General features: G+C 31.9%; 1 protein-coding gene across 1 annotated transcript; it reads left to right on the forward strand.

The window, feature by feature from the left end:
- The first annotated feature begins 5,090 nt into the window (after positions 1-5,090).
- LOC149563819 (nicotianamine synthase-like) lies at positions 5,091-8,988 on the forward strand. Its single transcript, XM_089824083.1, has 3 exons — positions 5,091-5,212; positions 5,386-5,454; positions 7,846-8,988. The coding sequence occupies exon 3, from the start codon at positions 7,911-7,913 to the stop codon at positions 8,811-8,813; it is 903 nt and encodes a 300-aa protein (XP_089680209.1). The 5' UTR covers positions 5,091-5,212; positions 5,386-5,454; positions 7,846-7,910; the 3' UTR covers positions 8,814-8,988.
- Positions 8,989-14,620: the final 5,632 nt, after the last annotated feature.

The raw sequence follows: 14,620 nt of genomic DNA on the forward strand, positions 1-14,620 counted from the left end.
AACTCACCTATTAATTCAAATTACACTTCTCACTCTCTAACCCCAACTAAGCAACTTTATGCTCAACGGGCTAACAAACTCACCAAGGACCCCCAACATGGAAAATGCATCTTTCGATCATGATTAGGTTTCTCTTCATCTTTCTCCAAGCTTTATGCATCATCTTTCAAAACTCAACCCTTCATAATCATCAAATTACTCTTTTAGGTCTTGTAGCCCTATGAGCCCCAATTAGGCCTCCTACAAACAAGGAAACCAAGATAACCTCAGAAAATCCTTAACAAGACATGTTGATGTCTTCTTGACTTTGTTTCACAACAACCTAGACTCGAAGATTTTCTAGGTTTCAGACTCCTATGGCATTCATGCAATACTTTTTTGAAAATCGTATTTTTGAGGGTTTTTGAGGCAATGATAAAAAATAATTCACCATATGTTTTTCTTTCTTTCTCAAGCCTTCTCCTCTAGCCTATGGACCCTTGACTCTTCCTAATACATTTCCCCAACCAATTTTTTCTCATCCCAATCGATAAAACCCATTAAACTCTCCTTGCAAGTTGTCTTGTTTCCTAGCCAAACACTCCAAGCTTCCCTAGGGCTCACTTGAAAATTTGAAAAATGGACTCATTCTGACTTATCCTTCCATATATATACTATGTACAATGTATTATTCTTTATTCCAAATTTCCATCAAGTTCCCATGGCTAGAACTTAAGTTGCAAGCATTTTCACACAAACTACTATGTACAGGACAGTGAAACATTTAAAACTAAACTAATTTCAAAAAAATAACAAATGGATTCAAAACTTTAAAATAACCATGCACAAATAGTTCACAAGTGACACACTAACTTATCCAATGGTGATAACCAACCTTTTAATCCATTAAATTCAAAATGAAGGTCAAAAACCCAAAATCATCATTACAATCAGTGTTGATCTTGCTTCCAGTCTATACACAAAGGATCTATCCCAAAGTTTAGGGTTTGGATGAGTTTGTATATCCCTACTCCACCTATCCCAACCCTAATGTCGAGCCTCGAACCTAATAAATGCATTCTCCAACTTTTGAGGAGAAGTTGTCATGAGCAACTTTGACAATTTTTGCACAAATGACATTGTCTAATTCCCAACTTGACAAGTGTGACTGCTACCCGTTCAACTTGAGCCAAAAAAAACATAAAAACCACATTTCAACAAGTATCCCTCATTTTTTAGGTGTTTTTCAACTTTGACCATAGTTGACCCTTTTAGGACCTACGAGGTCTTAACAACTAAAACATGACCAACACTCACACTCAACTTTCTAACACCTTCTCCAACACACCTTCAGAATTTATCACTATTCCTTATTTGGACAATGGCTGGCTAAATTGTTTACAAGACAAAAATTTCAATTAGGGTTTACCTTTCCCCTAAGGTGCTACTACACCAATCTAATACTTAGATTATGAAATAATCCTTTTTAGGTGTTGAAGATGTTCCAAAGTTGGACATGTGATAACTCGTTGTGGTTTAGAGAAATTGAGTAAGTCTTCTTTTTGGTGGAGGGTCCTTCATATCAATGAAATATAATTAATAAGAAATCTCTATCAGAGGTGTTTGTGTAGGATCCTTCTATCTTTGTGTCTTCTTCTCATGTTAATCCTTTTATAGATGTTGGTCATGTCATGACTAGTGTGGTGAATTATTTGGATTTTGAAATTAATGTATCTACTATGTCTAGCATTACTAGCTCGTATCCTATTGATTCTTTGAGTTTGGTCTCCTATAATACAACTCTTACCAGGAATCTTATTGATGGTGGTGATGGGGTTATCTCTTTTTCTATCTTTTCTCTAGGTTTTGTGACCCCCATCAGTGGTTCTTCTTTAGACATCATTATATCCTATTTTTTTGGTTCTATTTTATTGATATTGGCCCTCCTTCCTAGGTTGTGCAGTCCTTGATTTGGATTCACTAGTTTGGAAGAAGGTTGCAACTACAGTGGAATGATGCTAGATAATGTTAATTTTTTTTATTAAAAAAACATAATAAGTCTTCACCCCCTTCTGAAATGACCCTTTAATACCATATGAGCAAGGATCAAGGAAATTCTTAATTGTTTCTTTTTATGGGTTTTTCAGGATGGATTTCTCACTAGACCTTTATTGTTTGTGTGGTTGTGTAGCTATCTTATTGAAAATAATGTCTTAGGTTATGGGAGTCTATTTTTAAAACTCTCATTTAGGTCTTGACCCATTCCTTGTTTTGAATTATAATGGTTTATCTTTTGTGATCTCTTTGTTCATGATTCTCGGTTCCTTTGAAACCTTTTCTTTATTAAAAAATATTGTATTTGAAATCAATGTACCATTAATTCATATATCATTGTAGTTATCTTTGTATCTTTATTTCATTTCAATAATTATTTTGCATTTGATTAATAAAATAAATTTTTTAAGAAGGAATTACATAATTACTGTAGTTTCTCAAATAATACTAAAGTGGGACATTATGCATAGTTTCACACTTCATATAAGAACCACCACATAAGCTTCATCAAAAGGAAACTAAGTACATATTTTATTACATGAAGGGCACACATACCTATGCGAACAACTATGCAACATGCACTAGAGTAGACTTGGTTGGTTTCATAGACACAAATTGGGCTAGCAATTTTAATGATTGTAAGTCCATTTCTTTCTACAAATTTTAACTTAGTTCAAGTCCCCATTGTTGGTAGAGTAAGAGACAATATTTTATTGGTTTCCTTTTATCAATGTTAAGTATTGAGGGCTTGTCAATGTAGATTCTTAGAATATTTGGATTTAGAATATACTTATAGAGTTTGTCTTCTACATTTCATAATGTGCAATCCTTGATTGTGATAATAAGAGTGCTAGGTAGATTTTGAAGAACTCGTTTCAACATCAAAATACCAAACACATTAAGGTCTTCATACACCACTTTAGGAAGTTGATACACAAGTAGGCTATTGAATTTAGATGCTATCCTATAGCCAGAGTAGGTTGCATATTTTTTCACCAAAGACTTCTTTGAGAGAAAGCTCTCTTAGGGGCACAATATATTTATTTTAAATCTATCCATCTCTCTTCTTGGGGGAAAGTTTTGTCCCATTAGGTTTTCTCCCTTTCTTTGTGTGCTAGAGATTGTATTTTCACTTGTACATTGAACCCTATTATGGCCTAGTAGCTAGGACCATCTTTCATTATTAGCCTAAGCTTATATTTCCCTGAGTTACATTGGAGGTAGTGTTGATGTAATTCATGTCTCAAACAACTATACTTTCTTTTAATTTGACTTGGGATAATGTATCTCATAGTAATTTTCACAAGAGACACTTATAAAATTTTATAATTAGAACGTATGGTAATAGGATAAATTTCATTTTTGGGGTTGCGAGATCTTGTTATCACATTTTCATATCCACTTACATTGGAACGATAATTCCACCTTTACTAGGTGATCCAAGTTAGCCTTGTTATCTATTCTTATCTCCTACTTACTAGTGCATCTCAGTGAGCCACATGTCATCATTATGTGTTATCTTCTCCTATTTCCTTTTTGTGCACATTTTATTAAGTTTAGTTAAAAGTTCAATTCATCATTTTGTATCTTAATGAGAATATAGTTTGTTGTTGATTTTGTTCTCGCTTTCTTTTCCCCTATTCATTTCCCTATAGATCATGAGTCTCTATAGGATTATTTTTATGGTTTCTTTCGTTGTAGTTATTATTCACTAATGATCCCAAGGAGCTCCCAGATGGCTAATCTTGCTAGCTAAATCACACAATATACAAAAAATCATTCTTCTAGTCCTAGTCAACATTTAGGCTAGCAAATATGGTTGAAAACGTTTTATCTAATAAAACATGAGAGAGAGAGAGAGAGAGAGAGAGAGAGAGAGAGAGAGAGAGAGAGTCATCTTTAGTAAAAATGTGTTCTAGATCAACGTTCATAGAAATTGTTCATTGTAGAAGTTCAAACAAATATATAGATGGTAGAAAAGAGTATGACATTCAATTAAGTTGGTTAATATTGAACGAACTAGGGAACAAAAAGGAAAACAAAATAGAATAATGATAAGAAGATCACCAATCAACTCTAAATTCAAAGGTAATACAATAGATCTTGTGCAAATTTTTAATTTGCAGATGCCAATTTTTATTTTACTATATTATTATTATGTTGTCATTTTATTTTGTTACAATAAGATTTTGATTGTTATTACATTGACTTTTGTGTATAATTGCACAAAGTTCATTATATTACTACTTTAAACTACTTTTAATTAGATACCTTCACCCACTTCTCATCTCTTTCTCTCACACGCACACACTAACAAATACTAGAAATAAATCCAATTCAATAATAAAGTATGTTATATGTAATTATAATCAACATAAATCCAAAATAAAATTACAAATGATATAGATTAATTAATTTCACCATTAGAATATAATATTTATGATCCATGTTCCATATAATATTGGTAACATAACTTTTCTTTATTGAACTCTCTTAAAAAGTTAGACTCCATCAAATTATGGACACGGGTTTTTGTCCCAGATCCACATTTCATTTTATAGTCATATAGTACTTGTACCTCTGAGAGACTTGTACAACTCTGGGTGTACTCCAAACGTCGTCCTTTTAACTTCAAGTAAAATATATGGCTATGGCCAGTAATGTCAACACTCTTAGCTAAGGCATTACGTTTTCCATAATATAAATACTACTAAACTGATATAATCCCATTTGAATACAAAGGGAATAAGAGATTAACATTGATTAGAGTAAGTGGGTACACTGTACGTAGTGAAGGATGTTGTCATCCCCTTGACATGACCTTTTAACTGATCAATATATTCACTACTTCCTCACATGGTGTTTGTGTTCTGTCCACTACCTAGCAATTCTGTCCACTACCCACAAAGTTCATACCTGGTTGTGCAATTATTTTAGTAGGCATATGCCTCCAAACGATACACTATTTCTAAAACGTCAGATGGACCCTCTCATTAACCTCTCTCAATCATCAAGTTTATTCCCTGTTTTGATCTATAAATATAATGGCTGTCACAGTCTATTCCAGCTACATACATCTGATTGTAAATGCCAATAGTATTGGTGTTTTCTCTTTTTTCTTGAGGTGAAGTTTGCAGAGGGGAAGGCTGCAATTCAAGCGTATAGAACTGAGATCATTGTAAGTTTTTTTGAGCATGAGTATCGTTAGATTGATAGAACTATTTCCCTCTTTGAGTTTTTCGGTTATAGATGATGATATGACACTTTAAGTTAAAGAACTGCTGGCATACTGTATGTGTTATTGAAGATCATTTGATGTCAGATTGCTCGGTATTTTCTGTTTGGTAACAGGTGATCTCTACCAAGTGCTAAGCTAAACATTGATGGGATAAAAATTCTAATACTGAGCTCCATTATAAGGTCGAATACATACCAACTCATAGTATATTGCTGGAAATTTAGTCATAGTAAAATTTTTATGAATCTGTGGTTCATGTATTGATAGCTTTTATATATATATATAGATGTGAAATATTTTTAACATTTTGTTGCATTGAGGTTTTTGAGATTATCAAATTTTGAATGATATGATTCTTGATGATTCCACCTATTATCATCTTGTTCAAAATTTTAGGTCGTAAAGACGTTGATTACAAAGTCATTTCATCTATGTAATGAAGATTGCTCGACCTCAAATTTTGTAATCGTTCTATTTTTTTAAAATAGATTAGATATTGCTTTCTCCTATCATATTTTGTCTACAAATATGTGGGTTGCAAAGATCTTAGTTGTGAGAGCATTTCATTCTGCAAGGAAAATTGTTTCATCTAAAGCTTACTAAGCTTATTAGATTTTTCATATTGAATAGATATTTGTCCAAAATTAAGTGGGTTGTGAAGACTTTAGTCACTAGACATTTCATCTATGTAATGAAAATTGCTTGACATTGAGCTTTCTACTATTTTTATTATTTTCAAATTGAATAGTTATTATTTCCTCTTATCCCCATCTTGTCCAAAGAGTGGGGATCTTAAAGACCCTAGTCATGATCTTTTAACCTTGAGCTTTCCCACATTTCTGAAGTTTTTATATTGAAGGGATATTACTTCCTCCTATCACCATCTTCTCCAAAAAGTGGAAGTCTTGAAGACTCTAAACCATGAGGGAATTCTAAATCTGCAATGAAGATCACTTGACCTCAACCTTTTTCACAGTTCTAGAGTATTTCAATTGAATGAACATTATAATTTACACTTCAATAGCCTATTTAGGTGAGCCAATGCTTCTAAAAGTTATAAACCAAGAGTTAGTGTCTCTTGTGAAGATTGTTTTGTCTTATCTTATATTGAGGATGTTTTCAATTAAATCTCTAAATCTTGTGTAAGGTATTGAGTGCACCTTCAAATTATTTTATTTTCAAAAACCTCATCTTACTTACCAAATATCTTAGAGACTCTTGACTTAATTCATCAGCCCATAAGATCAATTTGTCCTTCTAGGAATGACCCAGATCATTCCGTCAACATAAGAATCAATGAGCACGGTGCAAGTGTTAGACATGATTAGATCAATAAATTAGTCTAAGAAAACACTCATCCAACATTAACCACCACAATTACCTTGAAAATGCATAAGTTCCTTTAATGAAGATAGGTTTCTTTAAGAGAGAACTCAGGACATCTATTTTCATTACAAACCATAGCTTCACCATTTTTTTTCATGGACTATTTTATATCAAACTCAAATTTTGTTAGGGAAATTCATCCTTCATAGTTTTCTCAGAATTGGAGTCTCCTTGAAAATGCAGAAGTCCTTTCAAATGAAAACAGGTTTTTCCTAGAGAAAGCTCAGGAGCTATTTTCACTAAAAACCACTCTTTCAACTCTCTTTTTTAATGCGGGGATTCCTATGAACCTAGAATTTGTTTAGCAACTGAATGCATAAGTACAAGCTATAGGTTGAACCCCCTTGGCTAAGAACCTTTGACTAATAATGTACATCCCACCAAATCTTCTTAGAACCACATTTGCTTGGAAAATGCACAAGTCCTTTTAAATGAAGATAGATTTTTTCAAGAGAAATTTCAAGAATTTATTTTCATTGGAAACTATATTTTCAACTTTTTTTTTGATAGAGGGTATTATATCATACCTAAATTTCTTTACTTAACCAATACGAATGCAAGCACGCTGAAAATCTTCTGAGTCAATGATTAAGATGTATCCGTTCCATCAAATTTGTTCAGTACAATCTCAGTCTCATCCCAGATGATGTTAGTCTTATACTCAGACTTGATTCTTTATGAACTCATTTAGAACTATTCAACTTTACCAATTAACTGAAAGTTGATCCACCCTCCCACCCAAATAATTAAAACAAAAGGTAAAAAATTAACTTTGCATTAAACTCCACCTGATTCAACCCCTTCCTTTTTAAACGTTTTCTTCCTCTTTCCCCATGTGATTCGTCATCAGAATAAACAGTGACATGTATAAGCACTTTGATTGTATGAGTGTGGGGAAGGCAGCCCATAGGGTGCTTAATTTCCCCCCGTTATTTTACAAATAATTTTTATGCATGGATCTTAATGAAGCTTCTAGTCCTTACATCAAACTTCCATTTTTTTTTGGTATAATCCAACAGTAGTCCCTATGGTTTTTTTAAATCTATTTTTCTGTTTTAAATTTGCTAACCACAATTATTGTCTCGTTCGCTCTCACATAGTAAAGCATTTAATGTTCTTCAATCTTAAAAAACTGAAAAGTGATTTTGGGGCTGCACTCAATTGACAATTTGTATGTTCGTGTTCAGAGAAGCAAGCAACATAATCGAGGAGGATCGAGCTCTTCTCATTAGAAGACATTAAAAGTTTAAAGATGTCTTCTACCATCTCAATACTGCACAACGATAGACCACATCCTACAGCAGCCTACTCAGAAACATCTTCAGAATTTCTAGTGGAACGCATAGTAGATTTGTACGGAAAAATTAGTGTACTAGAAAACCTGAAACCATCCAACATTGTGAACACTCTCTTAACTCAGCTTGTCCATGTTTGCACAATGCCCATCTACATAGACATCAATGAACTAAGCAAAGATGTAAAGAAGATCCGCTACAATCTCATTCTTCTTTGTGCAGAGGCAGAATACCTGCTAGAAACCCATTTTTCAGCTCTAATAGGTAGCCTCCCTCAGCCCTTATCAAATCTCCATCTCTTCCCATACTACTCAAACTACATAAACTTAGCCTCCATGGAGTTCAATGCTTTGTGTGGAAAAAACATCCCTTCTCCCATATCAAAACTTGCCTTTGTGGGTTCAGGACCAATGCCCTTGTCATCTATTGTTTTAGCAAAACATCATATGCCTTCAACACTATTTGAAAACTATGATTTGGACCAGGAAGCAAATTCCATGGCAAGCAGACTTGTTATCAGTGATCCAGAGCTATCAAAAAGAATGATCTTTCATACAAGTGATATAAATGATGTGGGTAAGAATAAGCTTGTAGAATATGATGTGGTTATTCTGGCTGCTCTTGTTGGATTGAAAAAGGAACAAAAACTGGGGATAATTGAACTTCTTGGAAAGAACATGAGAGCTGGAGCTGCATTGTTGCTGAGGAGCGCCAAGGGAGCAAGAAGTTTTCTGTACCCTGTTGTGGAAGAAGAAGATCTTTCAAATAATGGGTTTATAATACTCTCTGTTATCCATCCTGACAATGAGGTTATCAACTCAATCATCTTGGCCACTAAGCCCCCGCCCACCACTTCATGATCACATCATAGTTATATCTATAATAATTCAGATTCTGCTGATGTAATTCTGTGGTAATAGGACCACATGGACAGGCGATTCATCAAGGCTCAAGATTTTGTCTATCACTTTCTTTGGTTGTAATTCATCAATTGACTAAATAGAATGAATGATCAATATGTTCTATGTGGTCTAACGTTTCATTGGCATCCATATCATCATGTTGAGAGGTGTAACTTAACGATAGTACTACTACTTTCCTCGAACTGACAGAAACAAAAATGATAAGACTGATGCTTCCTTTACTTTCCTTTCACTTATGACTGATATTTTAATTTGAAATATCTCTGAATTTTCTACATAAACTACATACATGAAATATAAGTATAGTAGTCATACAAGAAAATGTCACAACTATTTAAATGTGAGAGAATTATTAGGACTTTTATATCAACTATCACTTTGGTCAAGTGATGATGACACTATACTTCGAACTTACTAACCATAACTGATTATGTTTAGGTTCACTGTAATTTAATTTTGTGACTAGAACTATAATTTTTATTAAAATGTAAAAATATAGTTATTTCTGTATAAATTTAATTTTAGTTTGATGTATTGCATTTATAGTATATAATATTATGAATATATGTTGAATTGTTAATAAAAATAAAAGTAAATTGAACTTTAAAAAGAATAATTTTTCTAAATAATATAGTTTTATCAACAATAATATAGATATTTTAAATACATTTGTAATAGTTGAGTTGTAGTCATGTTGATCTTGTAACAGATGGAATTTTATCGGTGCGTTACTATTGCATATTTATACTAGAAATGAGATATCTAGTATGTGATTTCATAAAATAATTAAATAAAATAGATATCTTAAATACATCTATCTAAAAATATACTATAGATATCAATCTTAAATTAATATTTTGTAAGTATGTGGCTATAATTTACTATCTTGTATTTGAAGAATTTTATTTATTTATTTCGAATAATTTTATTTTAAAAATAAACAAGATATACCTAGGAGAGAGCTTTGCATTTGAAGTTCTATTGTGACCTTGTTTAAAACCTTGTTAAATAATTACATAATATTTTTTTAACTATGTTATTAATAATTAATTTGTATACAAATAAATTGAATAGATATATATAAGAAGGATAATAAATTGATCGTCTAGAACAACAAAAAGAGAGATATTGTATTATTGAAGTAATATATTAACAAAAACAATTCTTAAATCAAAGTTCAACTTATTTAAATACAAATAAAATACTAAATTTACTAAGAAATATAATAAGTGTAATTGCATATATAAATAGATAGTAAAATATATTCATATAGAAAAATAAAATGTCTAAGATAAAGTAATTACTATTTTACATTTATTTTGTTCAAACTTAATATAAATATTTATGATTTAACATAATTTTTTGACATATAAAATAGATCTTTCATAGAATATAAAGTAATTACTATGTAAATAAAATAGTTTCCAAAACAATTATAATAAATGAAACATACGTAGCTCCATTTCACAAGCACTTTGGAAGAATATTTCATATAGAGGTTGTTACATCCAAATTTTGACCTAATTTGAAATATAGTCATTGAGGCTCACATGAAGTCAGTTGGCAGTTTAATTTGTTATAATCTGGTGAAATGGTAAGATAGTTAGTCTTATGATTTCAAGTGAAGATAACATGCTAGTTGATTGTTAATCACGAATTCATGGAACTGAGAAGATGGTTAACCGTTATGATTAATTATAATTAAATAATTTATTATGATAATATAATTTAACTACAGGGATCTTCCTTGTAGGAAACATATCAAAGGGGGTGGAAGCATTGTCAAAAAAGAATTGGGCAAGAGCATCACCATAACTGGGCAGAGGGGTAGAGGATCTAGCGACTTTAAATAGGATACATTTGTGGAACCGCATCAGTTATTCAAACAATTAAATTAATTAAAATAATTGAGTTAAAATATAAAACATATGTCAAAGGATTTTAATTTATCTTTCAGCATATTATTTTAATGAATATTTATAAACGTGCATATAATATAAAATGATTTAACACCATTATAATTTAATAATTTAATAACGTGATGTTTTTATGTGCATATATAAGATTTTAATAAGATTCAAATTATAATAACATTTAAATTATTATAATTTTTGAATTATAATCTTCCAACTCTCTTTCCATGCTTTTTCTATTTTAATATTCTTTCTTTTTAATCAATTAACAATTGGCATGATTAATTGATTTTACATTTGGCAATTTGAGGTGTCTTAATCTTTCCAACTTCCCTTCCAACCTTTTTATTTCTCTTATCTTTAGATTGAATTTATGATGTATTCAAATGGTCAACTTGGGAATTCAAATGGCTTTTTATCTTTGAAACCAATGGGAGCCAAGAAGTCACGGTTCGTTCCTTATATAAAAGTTGTGAGTGGAATCAAGGGTTATATATTTCTTTCACAAGACTATTCTTTTGGATTACGTCTTTCTTTCCAAATTTATTATCACCCTTCTTCTTTACGTTACTCTACTCTCCTCCCAAAATTTGCTACGTTTGTTACCAAGTTTTGAGAACAATGGTCTTAGAATAAATCCTTCATGGCTCCATAATCCAGTTCATTCCACTAATTTCCTCTAAGACCAATAGAGATAGAAATTTGAAATAGGGCATTATACAACAAAAATCAATAATACCAACTAGCAAATGGAGAAACTCGAGCTTGAAATCAGGTCACATGATTCCTTGTTTTAGTTAGCTTCCATACTCTTTCTTTCTGAATATTATCAATGCCTTTGTAGAATTTGTTTACCATTAAGTACCTTGTTGTTGTCAAATATTTTGAGTAGAGAAACAAATAAGGAGTGTAGACTAATACATAACTCCCAACCATAGTCAGTTTTATAACAATCCAATATCTTATTTTTTATTTAAATTTGAATATCCATGAGAATACTTGAATTCCAGATTTTAAGGATAGAGAATTCAATTGAGCAGTATAAATCAATATCTATGCACATGTATTTCCCATCCTAAATCTTTTATTTATTTATTTTCTTCTTTCTCATTTTGATTCGACATGTTCTTCTCAGCCAGTTAAGATTGAATTAGTAGAGATAATCCATTATGTTGATCTTGAGCTTACACCAAATGTACAACCCTGATGAAGGTCCATACTACCCTTACCAACTCACAACCAAGAATGCAAGATCTGATATCAAATGACAACTCTTTATTCATAAAATAATTGTTACATGCAATGTGTCAGGTTGTAAGGCCTTCTCGGTTATGACCAAATACAATAGCAATTACAATAATAGTTATTCAAGGTCCCTCAAGATCCAACCCAAACACTAGCTAGTCCAGATCCACACTCTGGTAGAAACCTCTGAGATCTCAACTTGTGCTCGCAAGCCACCAAGCAACCTCCTTGTTTCTAAACTGCAGCCACTAGCGCTTCTCACAAACTCACAACTCCATGACAATCCTACTGTAAACTGCCTTACATTTGATGCTTTGTCCACAGACTCAGGAAAACTAGCTCCTTGCTTCCTCCTTCTCTCCAAGCTTCTACTAAGAAGAGATCACACCTTCAAGCCTTCACACCTTGAAGCTTTCCACCTTGAAACTTCCACCCCTTGAAGCTTGACCTTCCAAAGCTTGATTAGAAATGCTCATATGCCTTGCTTAAATTGGCACTTACCACCCAATGCATGATTTAACCACAACCTTCTAGAATTCCACCTACACACCTCGATAAATGGAATGACAACTATTTTTATTTTATTTTTCTATTTATGCCACCTATGCAACTCAAAAATAGAAATTCCTCTTTTCTTTTCTCCTTTTTCCCCTTTTTATTTTTATTTTTATTTTTCCTTCTATTTTCGTCACTTTCTCTCTCCTCCACAATTTTTTTAAATTTAAAAATTTACATTCAACATGCCCCCTTTATTTTTGACATAAGATGCTCCTACATCAAACCCATTGAATCTGAGATAATTATGAGTTTTGGAATGAATCCTTATGATTGCAAACCTTTAATGTATTACTGAGCATAAATTTAGAATATTTTGAAACCGAGGACATCACGTGGCAGTGAAGCTATTGTAATGGTTAAGAGGTGTGAAACCAAATCAGAATCATGGTGTGAATTAAATAGAATGGTTATAATCTTTCAAGCACCTAGGATTCACTAGCAAGGAAGCCATGAATGGTGAAGAGGTGGAATGGTATCTGCAAGAACGTAGAATAGAAATCTATATGATTAAATAAATATAATAATTAAACAATAAAATTTTAGAATCTTTAAGGAACATATATATGTAATCATAGATTGTGAAATGCTGGAGGAATGTAATCTTCCTAAATAATTGACAGAGTTGTTTACTTTGGGATTCCAAACACTTGAGACTCACCTCGCTGTAAAGCCAAGGAAAAGGGGTGAAGAGGTCAGAGAAAGGAATCTACAATAATATGAATTAGTATCAGTTATGACATAACAAGATTTAATATTTATAAAAGGAAACATTTAATAACTCATGCAAGATCATGTTTAATGTATACCCTGCTATCGAGTTGAGAGGTGTAGTTAATACCAGGATACCCAGAGGATGGCAAGATGACCCCTATCTATTCTGGGTAGGGAGGGCCTTTCTCATTAGAGATTGTGTGGGGATAAGATTTGGTTTGAGGTTGGGTGGTTAAGCCCTTAACAATGTTTCATGTCTCCATAAGTTATTAGAAGTGCATTAGAAAAAGATAAGTCATACATTTAATTGGTTGTCAGAAATAGGTATTAACACTTATGATTAATATGCAAAAAGGTAAAATTAATTGAGTTAATTCATCGTTACACCTAGATGCAAGAGATAGATTTATGGATTATTTTTCATTTATATGAATATCGAATATAAGTATATTTTGTAATCATTAGTTACTGTCACAATTAAGTAATCAGAAGGAAAGGAATCTAAAATTGATTTAGTGATGCCCTAGATGATATAGTGGTATTGGGAGCCCTAATTGAATCCGTGGTATCGAAAGCTCTATTGATTCAGTGGTATCGAAAGCCCTAATTAAATTTGTGGTATTAGAAGCCCTATTTGAAATAGTGGTATTAGAAGCCCTAGAAGATTCCTATGGTAATCGATGCCTTAATGATTACAGTGGTAAGTGATGCCCTAATTTTATATAGTGGTATTTACCGATAATCATCATTTGATTTTGATTTAACAATGTTGGATAGAAGTTGTTTTGTGATATTGGTATAGAGGTATTTGTGGACTAACCCGGGTGGTTGCAGAAGCATCCCTAGTTTTGATGTCGACCTCAATATTCATGGTATGTGGATTTCAATTTCTGTAGTAATTTCATTTGATGGTGTTTTTAGTTTTTAATTAAGAAGTTTTGTTTAACCAATTTTAATCGTCAATCCCTTCCATATGAACAAAATTGATTTAACTATTTCCCATGAAAATGAAATAATAACTGTATTTCTTTGAGTATGTTAGTTGTTAATTAAGACCTCGGAAAAGTGGATGATACATATGGTATCAGAGCATTGGGTTCAACACTGAAACCTTGGGTCCAACATTTTTTTTTTTTGAGAAACTAAAAATGTAAATGTTGAAAAAGATTTATTTTGCATAACTAGATATTGCAATCAAAACTGGATAACCACATTGGGAAATCATTCAAAATAGCCAAGAAGAATGAAAAGATATAAAATGGACAAATTTATAAACTGTAATATCATAAAGACAAAACCTAATTCAATCAAAATTAT

The sequence above is a fragment of the Cupressus sempervirens genome, chromosome 4 (genome assembly GCF_028749045.1).
Source record: "Cupressus sempervirens isolate cs-2001-9-10 chromosome 4, ASM2874904v1, whole genome shotgun sequence".
Taxonomy (NCBI): Eukaryota; Viridiplantae; Streptophyta; class Pinopsida; order Cupressales; family Cupressaceae; genus Cupressus; species Cupressus sempervirens.

Coding starts and splice junctions, on each gene's coding strand:
- LOC149563819 (XM_089824083.1), top strand. CDS start 7,911: ATGTCTTCTACCATCTCAATACTGCACAACGATAGACCACATCCTACA.